The sequence below is a fragment of the Nannobrachium achirus genome (genome assembly GCF_963921795.1).
Source record: "Nannobrachium achirus genome assembly, chromosome: 5".
Taxonomy (NCBI): Eukaryota; Metazoa; Chordata; class Actinopteri; order Myctophiformes; family Myctophidae; genus Nannobrachium; species Nannobrachium achirus.
The window spans coordinates 45290797-45306932 of NC_137814.1; the positions used below are offsets into that span (position 1 = coordinate 45290797).

At 41.8% G+C, this 16136-nt stretch overlaps 2 protein-coding genes across 2 annotated transcripts; one reads left to right on the forward strand and one right to left on the reverse strand.

Annotated features, from left to right (window-relative positions):
* Window positions 1-233: 233 nt before the first annotated feature.
* Window positions 234-7846, forward strand: LOC308285107 (serine/threonine-protein kinase NIM1-like; the record flags this gene model as incomplete). Its single annotated transcript, XM_080725825.1, has 5 exons — window positions 234-534; window positions 1723-1991; window positions 2108-2842; window positions 7378-7541; window positions 7723-7846. The coding sequence occupies 5 exons, from the start codon at window positions 234-236 to the stop codon at window positions 7844-7846; spliced, it is 1593 nt and encodes a 530-aa protein (XP_080581951.1).
* Window positions 7847-10966: 3120 nt separating this feature from the next.
* Window positions 10967-12776, reverse strand: LOC308285109 (uncharacterized protein; the record flags this gene model as incomplete). The annotated part of the gene is made up of 4 exons (XM_080725827.1): window positions 10967-11023; window positions 11296-11398; window positions 11558-11636; window positions 12713-12776. The coding sequence occupies 4 exons, from the start codon at window positions 12774-12776 to the stop codon at window positions 10967-10969; spliced, it is 303 nt and encodes a 100-aa protein (XP_080581953.1).
* Between the last annotated feature and the right edge of the window lie 3360 nt (window positions 12777-16136).

Sequence of the window (16136 nt, forward strand, 5' to 3'; positions counted from 1 at the left end):
CAGCCATATGATTTCAAACAGCAGGGAGCAACATTGGAGATGAGAGGAATCAGAAGAGCACAAAGGGAAAGCTGTTATGTGAGTACACTCACTATATTGTTGCAGTACTATGCTGACAGTCCTGGTTCACAGTTAGTAATGAGTTTCAACGTTCATCACCAGGAAATAATTCAGCAACTTTTGCATTCTAGTTATGTTCATGCCTCCCCTCCCCCAGGGAAAGGGTCTAGAAGATGGCACCACAAAGAAGAAACTTCACTGCCCTCAGGCCCCCAAGGGAGGGAGAGGAAAGTGAGGGCAGAGGGAAGGTGGATATGACAGCAGAGGAAAACAACAAGGAGTTGAAGCTGGCTGCAGAGCAGGAGAGGAAACAGATGACTGCTTTTGAGAAGGCCCTCCACGACCTGAGGCACTCAGAGAGGGTCACCAATGAGCTGCTGTTTGGACGGAGGGTGGCGCTTTACCAGCTGAGAGGGCAAATCGGCTCGGGCAACTTCTCCCAGGTCAGGCTTGGGATTCATGACCTGACCAAGGGTGAGAGACATTTTAGGCTTTGATTTTAGGGGGTTTATTTGCTATTTAACACAGGCACTCTCATCTAACTCATGCAGGAGGGTTATTTATTGTTGCAGGGACTTAAGTTGAAGAAGTGACCTTTTGGTTATGGAGGGGTCTGGAGCTCTGCTATACCTGGTGCTCACCCAAGTGTGCTGCTATAAATACTTCAAGTTGACTGATGTCAAGGACATTCTGCAGTGGAAAGATATCCTTATGTTGCAGGAAGACATCAAGATGGTTCTGCGTGTTGTTGTGGCCAAACAAAGTTTTCTATTGTGATTCATGTTCACGATGATAGGCATCACACACACACACACACACACACACACACACACACACACACACACACACACACACACACACAATATATATATATATATATATATATATATATATATATATATATATATATATATATATATGTATATATATATAATCCTGGGAAGGTATGCAAGCTTTACAGGGCTTGCCAGGGGTTGTACATCACCGTTATAGGATTGACACTTTTGTGGGGACAGGGTAGGGCAGGGCAGGGTTTTTTGATTTACTCATAGACAAGACATTCATCTTCATGTTCATTTTGCCTATGTATTGTTATTTATGTAATGGCACTGGGACATTCCCCCCAATGTAACATCTATCCAGCTCAACCTGAGGAGATTTTCTGAAATGCCATACTGTGATCCACATCCGCACTGTGGCTTTTACCTGTCCTTGAGGGGGGAAGTACTTGTTAACATAGCTTGATTGATTCCTGCCTGAGACATGCCTTAACATTTATGATTAATGTCAGATACAGGCTCTACACCTCAGCTCATGGACTCACTCTTTAGTCAGCTCAATGGCTACAGCATCACGCTGCAATCCATTGGATTCCTACAGTATCTAGGTCATTCCAGATGCCTAGAGGACAATGGCTAATCTCATCAACCAAGTACCTACTAATCCACCTACTATGAAGTGTATTGAGCTTCCATAGTATGTAGCTTGTGTAAAGGCTGACTGACGATGCTGAGGTAATATTCTGTAGGAAGACTAACAAATTAAAAAGAAAGAAAGAAAGAAAGAAAGAAAGAAAGTACTAAGTGAAAATGTTTTCATCTTCTTATCTCATCACTGTCTGTGTCTGTCCTTCCCTTGTCACTTTCATGTTGAAATGGACAGAAAGAGTGGCAGTCAAAATCCTAGTCAAGGGGCGTCTGGACAAGAGAGCACACGCACTGTTTGCCTCTGAAATCTCCTGCATGGAGAAGCTGTCCCACCCAAACATTGTGTGTCTGTATGAGGTGGTGGAGACCTTCAAGCGGCTCTATCTGGTGATGGAGTATGCCAGCGGAGGAGAGCTGTTCTCCCGTATCAGCACCAGGGGGCGCCTGTCAGACCTGGAGAGCAAGCTTGTTTTTGCTCAAGTGCTGTCAGCTGTCAAACACATGGTAAGTCAGCATGGAAGTGTCTCTGCAGAGGCCTGTATGTCATGTCTCTTGTGAACCAATGTAAGCAAAACTTTATTCAAACCCTTCTCTTCTCTCTGTACTCCCCCCCCCCCCAGCATGATAGCAACATTGTCCACAGGGACCTGAAGGCAGAGAATGTCTATTACACCACCACCTATTGTATTAAAGTGGGTGACTTTGGCTTCAGTGCGGCCTGCCGCCCCGGTGATGCCCTGAACACCTTCTGCGGCTCTGCACCATACGCAGCGCCGGAGCTGTTCGGAAAGAAAGGCCTTGACGCTCATTATGCGGATATTTGGGCCCTTGGCATCATGCTTTACTTCATGGTGACTGCCAGCCTGCCGTTCAATGCCACCGACCTGAGTAAACTGAAAGCATGCATCCTACAGGGCTCTTACTATATCCCCGACTATGTGCCTGAATCGTGTCGGCAGATTATTCAGGGCATCCTCAGAGCCACACCCGCCGACCGCCTCAGTTTGCCACAGGTTATGGCCAGCGGTTGGCTGAGGGGCATCGAGTACCCCCGGGCATACCCCGCCTCCGGCCTCACTCCTAGACACTTGGCCAGTCCGTCGCACGTCCCCAACGAGGTGGAGCAGGAGGTGAAGGTGGCACTGGAGGAGCTGGGCATCACCAACGTTCATCTCCTCATCAACAGCCGTCCAGACCTGAGGAGCCCCGTCACTGGCACCTACCGGATCCTCTTACGCCGCATCCAGAAGAGGAGGACTGTGGAGGCTGTGGGCTACAGCAGCCAGAGCCCCAAACACTCCCAGAGGAGATGGAGGTGGACTTCTACTGACCGGAGGAAGCAGCAGCCTTCTGCGGTTTGCATCATCATGTAGACAGAAGAGAAGAGGCCATTAGCCAGCAGGCTGGAAAGATACTATGGATTATGTTTCTGCAGACCTTATAAAAGGAAAAGCTTCGCTTTATCCCCTGTAGCATTTTGGAACACATTGCCCCTGTGACCAGTGACACCATTGCAAAAAAATGTAACATCATGCACTTATTGCACTGTGAGGAAATTTAAATAAAAGCGTCTGCCAAGTGATATTTCAAAAACGTCAAAGCAGTTAGTGAGACAGACATTTTACGAGCTTTGACTCAGAGTCAGAGATTCTTTCTTTGATAGCATAAAGATAACTGTGGAAATGTATGATAACCACTAACAAGACCACACCAGGGGTTTTGCAATATTCTGTGAAAGCATAAATGTGAACAGGTTAAGCTTATAGATGTTGCTGGCTGTCTAGTATGCATCCTCTTCAATACATTTCTAATACCATTCATTAAAATGCTTATTTTTCTTTCAAATGTTTCAACTGCTAAGTTCTGTTCCACAGGTTCATAGTAATGTCTATACAGTTTACTTCACAGAGTGAAGTGAACATTATAATATATTATAATTGATCTACAGTACAAGTTCACTATTCATCACACTGCAATGTGTTGTGAGTTATGTTTTGTTGTGCAACATTGTTTAAATCAGGCATTATTCTTACTTTCTGTTTCAAATATTTTTACTGTGAAGCACAGGGTAAAGATATACAATTTCAAATCAAACACTTGTGGAGTGCGTCCCTATTTTCAAAAACAAACAGACATACACATAAAATAAACCGCTACAATGAAGTGCAGGAGTGCTGCCCCATATTACACACAATGCAGGTCACCCACTTACTTCAACCTTTCAGAAAGGAGAGTAAGGCTTCCAAATCTTTTCAAAATCATGCAGTTTATCTTTGATTATACAACTGGTAGTTCCAACGAAGCAATATGATTGGTTGAAATAGCTCTCTAGTGTGAATAATGAGCACTACCACACAGGTCTCATCAAACGAAGATATCAGCTGTGCTGGTCGCTAAAGAGCTGAAGCACTCCCCTCTCCCAACATTAGCTGTTTTCATGCAAAGTTCAGGACATAAAAGCTAAATGTGGCATTAAAAATTTACAAATTCCTATCCACCTGTTTCCGCAAGACTTTACTGTAGCATTATCTGCGGGACACTTCCGGTTAACAGCAGACATACAAGCTCACGTCGCGTCGCAGATGCAACCGTTGTGAGCTTGTAAATCACACTCGGCTGCGACGCCGGAAATGCTGCTCGCCTTCTGCACAATGCACGATGGGACGTTGGAAAGTTGTGGATAGAATATCTTAATTACAATGAAATGAAGTTGACGTGTTTTTTTAAGGGCAGGGCAGTTGTGTAATCGCAATATTGCACTCGAGGGTGGGGTTATGTGATTATTGGACCTTCTGCGCTGCAGGCACTCGCCTTGTGTCTGTGGCAACACAGGCGGTCCAATAATCACGATAACCCACACCCTCGAGTGTACTATTGCTTAAGTATAAATCTAAATATTTCCAAGTGCAGAGTTTCTCTTCTCTTGAGCCAAAGCATTACTGTGGGCACCTCTTGATTCTTCCAAAATACTGTAAGAGTAGGCCTATACATTTTCTTGCAGTGATAAAACTGTATGGCAGCAGGCATTATTCGTACTTTCTTTCCACTGTAGTCCGCTTGTCCTGTGTCCCATCCAACTATTCGTAACGTCACAGCATGCCTTAACAGAGAGCATCATTTACGGTATTCCTCTCCTCAGTAATGATAGGCCTATCAACAGGATTAAAAAAAGGTCTTAACCCATCTATTTTTTTTTTAAATGTAACTTGAGTCTTTGGCCTTCAAAGAAGGTGCTTTCTTATGTTTGTTGGCCAACATTAGTAACTTAGAGTTCCCATCAACGTTAAGGCTGCAATGCCATGATGAATAGTCTGGATTGTGAATTGGTGACTTGAGCTGTCACAAAATGCCTTTCAGCATATTTGGCAGCCTATGTTGACGATTAAAAGGTGTTCAGAAAGTATTTGTTCAGTTTACAACTGATGACTAACCTTATTGACTTTTAACTGACCGTTCTATGAACTGTGACGCGTAGCGGTTCCAGTAAAAGTATTTTCATCTCCAAGTAGGCCAATATGGGAACCAATCGGCAAAAACAAAACGATCAGCTCTGCATCTTGAGAGATTATTTGTAGGCTTACTGAGGTGTGCCTTGCTTCAGGGCATCTTTGTGTATGGAGAGATTATCTCAAGCACTTTGACCACCTATAATTTAATCATTCCCTTCAGCAATTATTTAATAATGCTTAATCCATTAAGACCATGGAACGCATCCATGTCACTCTAGAATTTAACCCCTTTAACCATTATTTTATGTTTTAACTTAAAAAAAAATAGCTCACAGCACGGCACTCGGTGCCGCGCTGCGAACTTGTAGATCTGCTAATTAGAAAAATCTTGAAAAAAAAATGTGCAAATCTTTGAATATATGTATTTTTAAAGCAATTCTTTTAACTCAAATCTTTGCTTCTGGGGGTCCCTGGAATAACATATTTTGAGATGAGGGTCCGTGACCAAATACATATCATTTTGGGGATCCTTTTTGAGCACCACTGATCACAAACATATGTTTTTCAGAAAACTGTTAGGATTTAGAATACTTTTTTAGCTGCCAGTGTTTACCAACCTGTGGTCCGGGCCCACCTTGGGGGAAAAAGACATGCAGGGGGCAGGGGTTTAAATACTCTTTTAACCAAATAAACAGGGGTCATCAACATGTCCGTACACAGACAAATGTGTCTATGGCAAGACTTGGTTTTGTCGGTGTCAAATTCTAGATTTTCTTTTTTGACACACCGTTATAATCTTTGTTAGCACACACCCTTTTCCCCAGTAAGCTGGCTCCATGGGAAACTTGTGGATATGACACTTCAAATTATTTTTATTTGTGAGTTTATGTGTTTCTTGTAATATTATTGTCTTTTGTATGTTCGTGGCAAAAATGTCCACCACAAGCCACCTTGGCGATGAACCCTGCAAACAGATTTCCCTGACATTTCTTATTTCTAAACATGTCTGAGAAACGTTGTTGCGCAAGCACATGCATGTGTGTGTGTGTGTGTGTGTGTGTGTGAGAGAGTGTGCGTGCGTGCGTGCGTGCGTTTGTGTGTGTGTGCACTCGTGCATGGGTGTCACAAATGCAACAAAAGAGGATCTGTGAATATGGTCACTGGAGCTTTGCAAGTCCTCATCAGTCTCCATCAGTGTCTAAACGTCAGCATGTTGGTGAGCTACAGGTAGATTTTTTTCCTATTTTGTTTTTCATTAACAGTACAGGCATGCCCCAGTTGTTTCCTGCCTGTGCCTGCAAAGATGAAAAAGAATAACTTCTAGTTACGACAGAACAATGTGAATGAACATGTAAAACTCTGAGGCTACGCAGCATGGTGTCAGATCAGATACGGGAACTGTAGGCTCTAAATCATTGCACTGATACCTTTATAGGTAATGTGATGAGCACTGCTTCCAGGGGCACAGGCAGTGCAATGACATCCCAGGGCAGGCCCCCTGACATCGCAGGGCAGGCCCCCGTAATACTAGTTAAAACATATTTTGATAAAACCACCTATTGTGGTGCTTTGTATTCAAGGGCCCTATCTTGCCTTACCCCTTATGCCTAAACGTTTCTGGTGTTTTTTACTATTTAGAAAATCTACAAGCTCACAACGTGTCGATTTGATATTTTCACTATTTTTTAAATGTCTTTCAAAATAAATGGCTAAAAAGGGTATGCGTAAAGTGTCATTCGCACTGCACACGATAAAGATAACTTTTAAAATTTCGTTCTCAACTCAAGTGGATGCATCTGCAGTCCACACCAAAACGATAACGTCAACATAATTGATGTGATAACTATAACGTCATATCGTTATCTTTATCATGCCCGGTGGGAATGGCGCTTAAGGGATAAGGTGGTGCGCAAGTTAGGGCCCCATGTGTGAATAAACTGTATAATATATGTAAAAATGGAACCAGGAACCAATGAGAACCAATGGCCTAACCCATAACTGCTGCAGACAGAGTATAAGAACGGTGACGTTCATGAGTTAATTTCATCAAGCGATCCGGATAAACACTGAGCTTCTCTATGAAATTTACATTTATATCAGGCCATATGATTTCTGGCCACTTAACTTGGACATTATCTAAAATGAATTTGTGTTCTGGAATATACTGTAGGTATATATATATATTTCTCACCATTACTGAGAACTGATTGATGAAATCGTTGCAGTCAGAGCTACTATAGACTAGGTTTTCCAATGCAGTCGGTGCTAGCTTTACTGTCCCAAACCTGTCGTACTATTATGTCTAGTATTTTAGCATTTGTAGCTAGAAGCTGGAAGAGACCTCCCAGTTTGGTTCGGTCTTTTGTTTGATCATAATCACTCCTTAAATGGACTCTTCCTCATCCTTTCTTTCCCTGTCTCACTTGTGCTTCTCCGATCAGGTCCCCCGGCCTCCACCCCCGCCAACACACCACCCAAGCAGCAGACGCTACCAGGGTTGGTCCCACCTTCAGGGGAAGGTGGGACTCCAGATTCAGAGCCCCCTGTCTTCCATCAGGCAGGACCTGCTTCGACACTCACCCTGCACTGTGGCCCGTGCCAAAGTGTTTCCTTATGATTTACTACTCAGATAATGTCCATAAATATGATTTGCATTCATCCTGTGTTGCAAGGTCTCTGTTAATCTGAACTATTGTTTAAAATGGGAATGTGTTTCAAAGGAAATTTACGTGTTACGTCATGTGTTTTCATTTATTTTGTATGTGTAACCGTGGGGTGCACTGTAGAGATAATCCTGAGAAGCACGCCTCTCCGCTAATAACCCCAGGGGCTGCAGAACTCCCCACCGCCCAGCATGACCAGCGGTACATCTTCTCTGTTGATGACACCGCCAGGAATCCAAACACTTAGCAATCCCCCATCGTCACAACTAAGCCCATAGGGCTTTTTGTGTTATGCTTTTAGCACAGTTGTATAATCGTACCACTGTACTGTACTGTACTGTACTGTTTGCAAACTGTTAATAAAGTATTCAATCAATCAATCAATCAGTCAGGCTTGGGCCATGGCATGCTATCCATGGGAGGCGCAGAGTTGTTCTGCTACGATGGTCCAGGTAGAGGCTCAATTCAATGGTTTGGTCGGACAGCAAGACTGGCCGAGGCACTTTTATGGCACTTTACAATGATTGTGCATTACATTCACCCACCGATGGCGGAGTAAACCAAGCAATGCACCTGTGTCTTGCTCAGGAACACTTCGACACTAACTCTGTGGGAGCCCGGGATCGAACTGGGAACAGGCGGCCGCTCTACCTCCTGAGCCACAATATTTGTGTGTGTGTGTGTGTGTGTGTGTGTGTGTGTGTGTGTGTGTGTGTGTGTGTGTGTGTGTGTGTGTGTGTGTGTGTGTGTGTGTGTGTGTGTATGTTGTTGTTTAGAGAGTTGGGGGCTGCCACACTGAAAGTTAACAAGCAGAGGTGGAGAGGAGACCTTTGTTGGAAAACTGCAGGGCCCGTGAGAAGGTGTGTTGGTGGAGGGGGTCAGATATTAATGGGGGACAAAGGTGTGGTGAGATTTGTTGGTGAGGAGGAGGCATTTATAGGTGATGTGTGTGATGTGTGACCTAAATAACATCCAGGCTAATTGTCCTACTTACAGTATATTGATCCCAAAAGACTGTCCTGATGGGGTCTATTAGGCTTTAATGCTCCTGTTGTCCAGTTTCCCCAGCAGAACCCAGCAGCCCTCATAGCTTAGAGTGGAGCCCCTATCGCTATTTTTTGCAGTCAAAAGTGATTTTTATTTTTCATGAATGTGTTACAAGTTGTCATTACTAATACTAACACGTCCATGCCTTGGTTGTCCAACACGAGACGCCACAGTCTTGTAAATCATGTTTTGGGGTGAGCATGGACAACAGGGGCATTTCTGCCTAAAAGACCCAATGGACAGTCATTTGGGATCAATATAAGTAGGAAAATGAGCCTAGTTGCCCTTTAAACGGATGCCAGTATAAGTGAATGAGGGTAAGAAGCCTTGCCTTTCAGTTCCCGCACATACTGGCGCCAGTCCAGGACTTTTATCCCAAACAGGACATTGCCGTAATCAAGATTGGATAAGGATAGTATAGGGTCAGCCTGGCTGTTACCAAAGTCTGCTGTATTTTAGTTTGATGCACACAAGAGGTGACAATATATCATATAGTAAAAACCATGAAATAAATACACTTCAAAGGGCTTATGAGTTACATATCCACTTGTTGAATTGCATCATATTCTCCTTGAACTCTTAAATGGGGACAGATTTTCTTTCTTCACAGAATAAAGGCCATTTGTTTAAAGTGAAAGTATGAGCACATGGTTGTGTCTGACCATTATGTTTATGGCAGCCTCATAAAGTGCATTTGAGGCAAGCCCATTTACCGTATTAAGGGTGGAGGCTCGAGATAACAAGTGTTTCAGCTGCTCCATGTTGAAACTTTCTTAGTTCACTAGTATTGCCATGTTTACACAGCGATTGTTGTGGTCAAAGTTGAAAGTTTCTTTTTGCTCTCATTTGTTAAACGAATTCTCTGAGCTAAATTAACTCTTGGGAGCGTAAAATGAAACCTAATGGACGGGTCCATTTGGTTTTCATTTTATGCTCTCAAGAGTTAAAGATCTATAAGGGTCCATTTGGTTACCAAATCTCCATCATTTAGCTGGGTACCACCTGGAACCCCCTCAAGGACCACTGGTTGAAAACCACTGCTTTAAACAAGAAGTCTACACAATTAGAGAATCTAGAAGAATTGTTATTTTGATCAACATATCCGTTATCTCTTTTATTGGTACCACATCAATACTAATCTCTCAAGAACAAACTTCTAATGAAAAGGACCTTTTCTTTGACGATGGCTAGCCAGATAATGGACAAAATATTCAACGTTTTGGGTCTGAGAGGCTAAACCTCATCAAATGGTGGTCTGTGGTTCAAATGCCAAATGAATAACGGACCTTGATGTGAAATAGGTTGAAAACCACTGCGTTAAAGACTAAACTATACTCAGTATATTGTTTTGTTAGGTAAACACACGCACACAGCACAAAATAACATACCGTAGTATGCCTTTAAACACAAGTGCTTGTTTTTTATTCATTTAGAAGCAATAATACTGACAATTCTTAAATAACCATTGGAGTAACACTGACCTGTATATTGGGTTATGCACTGCCTGTGCCAATAGCTTCTGGCACGAGACATTATTTGAAAGACAGTAAAGCTAGCATTCAGCTATTAAACTACACGGAGGGAAAGATTGGAAATAAAAAAAAACATGATTGAATTGTAATAATAATTGTATGCATATACAGTATATACTGTATGTGTATATATGCACATGTAAATACCTGTAGATATTTCATTGTGATGTGTAAAACATAAAGAGATAACTTCACAGAGGGAACTTTTCCACCATTATCCTTTTCTGGCTTTATTATCTTACTTTATTATTTCCATGGCATGAACGGTATATAAACCAAAGAAGGATACAATACTATACACAAAGAAAATAACAAGACTGTAAGTAAAAATCACACTGGTTTTCTCAGTGGGAAACAGGAGACACATTTTCAGAAACAAAGATCTTCCAAGGCATTCTACTGTAAGGAGGTTAGAGTCCAAAATATTTTCAAAAGCCTTTATTGACAAGGCTATAGTCAATACATTTTTACGTAGAGTGCCTTGGAGGTTTTGTGCTTCTATAAATAACAAGACAGCTTCAGGTTCCATATCCTCCTTTTATATCCTCTTTACCAAGTCACTTACTGTACGTATATTCTGCAATTGCATGTTTGTTGGGAAGCAAGTCTTTGGTCACTTCTAAGAAGCAATGATAGACTACAGATGATCCCGCAACAAAGATGATCTTTAGAGATCATTCTTTCACAGTCTATCACCAATGATTAAATTGCCTAGTGCTTTCCCTGCAACCATTTACACAAAAAGTCGCATTTGGAACAGCCTATAATATTTGCACCCCACACTTTCATTACACATCGATCCATGCTGTGTCCAGAGAAAGCCTTTGACCAGCAACGTTACACAACTGAAAGCAGAAGTAATGCAGAGAGATGTTCATGGCCATATCCCTCAAATAGCAAAGGGCGAGGCACCATAAATGTCGTATTGATTTACAACAAGACTCAGCCAAGGGTGAACTCAGTCAATATTAGGAACTATTGTCGCAGGCGACGTCCTTCAGGCTTTCTTTGGCCTTGGGTGATGGGGCTGTATAAACAAAAAGCATCCATTTTAACCACAGTTTTTCATTTAAATGCAATCGTTAAAAGACAGAAGTCACTCCATTGTTGTCATTACCTTTTTCTTGTGAAACCTCTGCATGTCAATCTTCTTCATCAGTTCGTTGACCCACTTTGCGTCTGGGTTTGCGCAGAAATTGCGCCCCTTCCTCATTGTGAACCTAAAGAATGATTTCAAATGATGGAAATGATTGATTTTCATTTTATGAACTAGACAACAAAATGTTTTATCTTCTATATATACATGTATTCTTCTGTTTTATATAAGATTATATATTTACACAATAGCAGGGATGTTGCAGCTTCCATCTGCTATTTGCCTCCTGTACTTCACCACCCTGGCTTGCAGGCCTCTCTTGACATCTTTCACATACTTTAGACAACAGTCCTCATAGGAACCTGAGGACCAAACATGCAGTACCGTTACAGACAGTATCTATAACATTGTTGATTCCGTCGACTAAATGAAAGATGTCCGTCGACTACCTTTTTTCACTGACAAAAAACTAAATAAAAACTAAGCTATGATGACTGAAACTAAGACTAAATATATTGACACTTTTGTCAACAAATAAAAACTATATTAAAGTAAAATGTTAGGGAGGTACAAGTGGAGAAGAGTTGCGGCAGGGCCGGATCTAGCCTTTAGCACTAGGTGGGGCAGGAAGAAATGATAGGGGAGTCACCTCCAGCCCATTCCGCGTAGCGGCATGGGCGGAAGAAATGGGGGGACAAACCCCTAAAACGCCCGAAATGCATAGAAAACTAAGCATTTTGGCACACTTATACCTATTACACGCAATACAAACAACAGGTCCACCTATCTATCTCTCTCTAATATATTATCAGTTTATCTCCATCTACCTATAGTTGTAGCATAACATTTCAAATAGTTTAATATTGTTGAAATGTTAAAGTTTTGCATGCCATCATGTTTGGTGGGGCAGACAGGGCATTTGCCTATGCCTAGATTCGTCCCAGTGTTGCGGTGTTGCGCTCTGAAATAGCACATCTTCAAGCCCACTACACGTCACGCTGTGAAGCGTTGTGAGCTTGTAGATCGACTATTTTCAGCATGCAACCAAGTTTAAAATCAGCCATTAGGACACCATCAAGGCCCGCCAAAATATTTTTTTGGTACTAAATCAACTGTATATTTAGTCAAATAAATCTTATTATTTTCAGACTAAAACTTTTCAGATGACTAAAATATGAGTAAAACTAAATAAAAAATGACTGAGTCAAATGATAACAAGATATTTGCAAAACTCTGTATGCCTTGAGAATACAGTCAGTGTAGTCTAATAACATAAACAAGCCAGGAATCATTTGTTATCAAAAAAGCCATACATTGTGAGGCCATATCTTCTCATGTTCCGTCCATTTCAATGACCTAATTTCAGCTTTGCCTTGTGTGCCATGCTTCAGTTTGTATGCCACATAGGCTGAGTCATGGTATTTATATAGTCATTTACCTTGTGCCGATGTTACATAGAGACATGCCAGCATGAGTAGGAAGAATAGCACGTTGATCCTCATGGTCCTGCCTAGAGACGTGGAAAAATGCAAGACAGAATTAATTGATAACAGTACAAACCATAAGTCTTATCAATTGGAGGGAATTTCATTGCTACTCCCACGCCAGCCCTTTCAAGTGTCAAACCTTTACCCTCTGACAGTTAGTTATTTATTATTTACTTTTTTTAAGTATAGATTTTTTTCTTCTGAACCCGTCAGTGGTAGCTGTTAGCAGCAAACCGTAAAACATGTGTCTGTCTGTCAATCTGTGTTGTTTAGGTCGATGTTTAGGTCAGCAAAAATATTTAGTCTAATGTCTTACAACGCTCCCTTTCAGGCTTAAATTATATGCAACAAATCCCATCGTTTGATTTATGATGATGCCGTGTTTTGATTCTATATCTCATGGAAAAGCATAAATATAAATAGCACAATAACATTTTTGTAATTATCCATGTTCTCTGAAGTTCATATTTGTTGAGCGCACCTGAAGCCAAAAACACACTTGCCTATTTAGTCTTCTGATTCCACTCACCTGTAATTTTCCAAGAGAATATTGATTGTAGCTCTTTCCTTGCTTCTGGCTGCGCGTGCAGGTCAGGTACTCTTATAAAGCAGTAAGGTGGGGGTGTTTTGCCAGGGATCATATTTCCATCCAAGCTTCTGCAACTCACCTTTGTACCTACCTGAGCCTGAACAGTCTTGTTTTCCCCCCCTTCAAGTTGAATTTGGATGCCGTTACGATTCCATGATTGGCATATGCAGCCTTTTAGTGTTCAAAGGTTTGCCATTAACCACTTAAACTCTAGTTCAGGGGTCTTCAACATTTTCAGGCCAAGGACCCCTTAGTCGAGAGAGAGATGAAACAGGGACCCCCACAACCTGTTCATAGATTCCATATAGTTTTATCGTTTGACAGCACAAAAGTGTATTTTGGATTCATGTCAATTTGTGTTTTCAGATATTTAACCACTTGCATCAATACTTAATAAACTTGACCTTTCACTCTCTACTTAGTATGCTCTTTTTCCCTTTTTAGCAAAAAATAGCCGATCTACAAGCTCACAACGCCTCGCGCTGCGAGGCGTTGTGAGCTTGTAGATCTGCTATTTTTGGCTAAAGTTCTCCGAAAACGGACACTAGGGTTCAAGTGGTTAATATAAAAAAGAGGAGAAAAAAGAGTTTCTATCACACTAAGATTTGGAGGACCCCCTGTAGTAACTCTGGGGACCCCCTATGGGTCCCGGACCCCCTGTTGAAGACCTCTGCTCTAGTTGATTGTTGATCGGATTCCCAAGGGCTCTATAATAGGACCCTCCAGTTTTCTCCCCATACTAAATATCCTGGCTGAAAATAGCCAATCTACAAGCTCAGAACAGGTCGCGTTGCGACCTGTTGTGAGCTTGTAGATCTACTATTTCTGCCCGAATGTTAACCCCAAAATAGGGATGCTACTGTAGGGTTCAAGTGGTAACTAGAAGCAGTGCTCTTCCGAGCACAGGTCTCCACCAGGTCAGGCATGTAATGTGTTTTACATAAGTCGGCCTCCTGATGGCGCTATAAAAGGCTGATGTAAAAAAATGCAGGGAAAAGGTTTTACCTTGGCCTCTAAGGAGTGCGCATACAAAGTTTGACACTAATCGGTGGAGTTATAGGTGAAAACATGAATCGGCCTGTTATAGCGCCACCATGAGGCTGATTTGATTTTTCTTAAGTGGCATTTATTCCTCTGCCTATTGGGAATGTGCATGCACAATTTCACCAAAATCGCACACTGCGTTCAGGATTTCAGGCATTTTATTCAAAACTGACCAATCCTGCAAACTTTGAAAGCCAGTTTTAGCCAATCAGGATGGAATATGGAAAATCTGACACATCCATGTCGATCACATGACTGTAGAGATACTGTCTACTGATTTACGTGATTTTTGGACAAAATCTGTAGGAGTACTGGCAAAAGTTAGTTTTGCAAAAGTCGGCCTCCTGGTGGCGCTAGAACAGGCCCATGTGAAATATTTGGGGCAGAGGTTCTGAATTGGTGTCGAGGGAGTGTGTGTGCACAGTTTGGCAGCGACCGGGCCAACGGCGCCGGAGATTAGCTGGTAACGGACAAACGGACGGACGGACGGACGGACGGACGCACGGACGGACGGACGCACGGACGGACGGACGGAGGGGAAAACATACTCTCCCTCAGCCTTCGGCTGGTGGAGACAATGACTAGCTCTTGCTGCATGTGAACATTCATGTCTCACAATGCCTCTTTAAAATCTGTAATTCATATAATGGTTTCACAGGGGTTGATCTAGCGACGCAAGCTATTAATCCAGCTCAGGAAAATATATGGGCTGCAATCCAAAAGGCATTAGGAAGCTGACACATTTACGTTTTCAATTGCCTGAGGTGATCATAGCTTGGAGATTTTGAGAAATATATTCTGAAAGAAAAAACTCCCACACAAATGCAAGAAAAAGATTTAACGGGAGTACAACAACAACATTTTCAGTCTTAGACCTTAACGTTTTTTCTTTCAGTAAGTTGGGGCCCTCATTTTGTCTCCTACGCACCTGTTGCCTTTGTGTGCAAAAGACCCGTTGTTGACCTCCATCAAAGTTTGTTACAGAGGGAATGAATCTGATTATTAGACAGGAGTGGGATAGGGGAAGGAGTTTACTTTAGGATTGTTGTTGTTTGTACCCACATATGTGAATGAAATGGTATACTCGCCTAAAAAGATTTGAAAAGAAAGACAGGAGTAATGTTTTTTATTTTATTTTATATTAATTTATACAGACAAAAATTGCATTGTGATCAATGTCTCTTTTACGTGAGAGCCCTGGTCAGGGTAGCAGCAAGCAACACATTAGCGACCTTAAAGGACAACTTTGTTTTTTTTACAAAGGGTTTACATATTTTAAATTGTAATTACAGAAAAGAAAAAGTGAGTGTTAAAATGTTTTCATTTGCTTCGTTCTATTGTTTTATCGCGTTTACCGTGCTAAAATGAGGGGCATGCGTACGCGTGGGGGCATGCGTACAAGTGGCTAAATATGTCTTTTTAGACACAATAAGCTAGCAGTTTCTTTATTGCTATTTACAGTAACACTTCTAGCCCCCAATAAGTCACATCCAACCATGAAAGGTTGCTTTGTATCTTGGGAATGGGGTTCTGTGCAAATGACATATTTAGCCACTTATACGCATGCCCCCAACCACTGAAATAAGAATCTCTAAAACAATAGAAAGAAGTAAATGAAATAATTTTAACACTTATCTTTTATATTCTTTAATTACAATCAAAAATATGAACCCTTGTTGTAAAAAACTAAAGTTGTCCTTTAAGCAACGCTACGGCAACGGCAGATGACAACGGTAACCGGA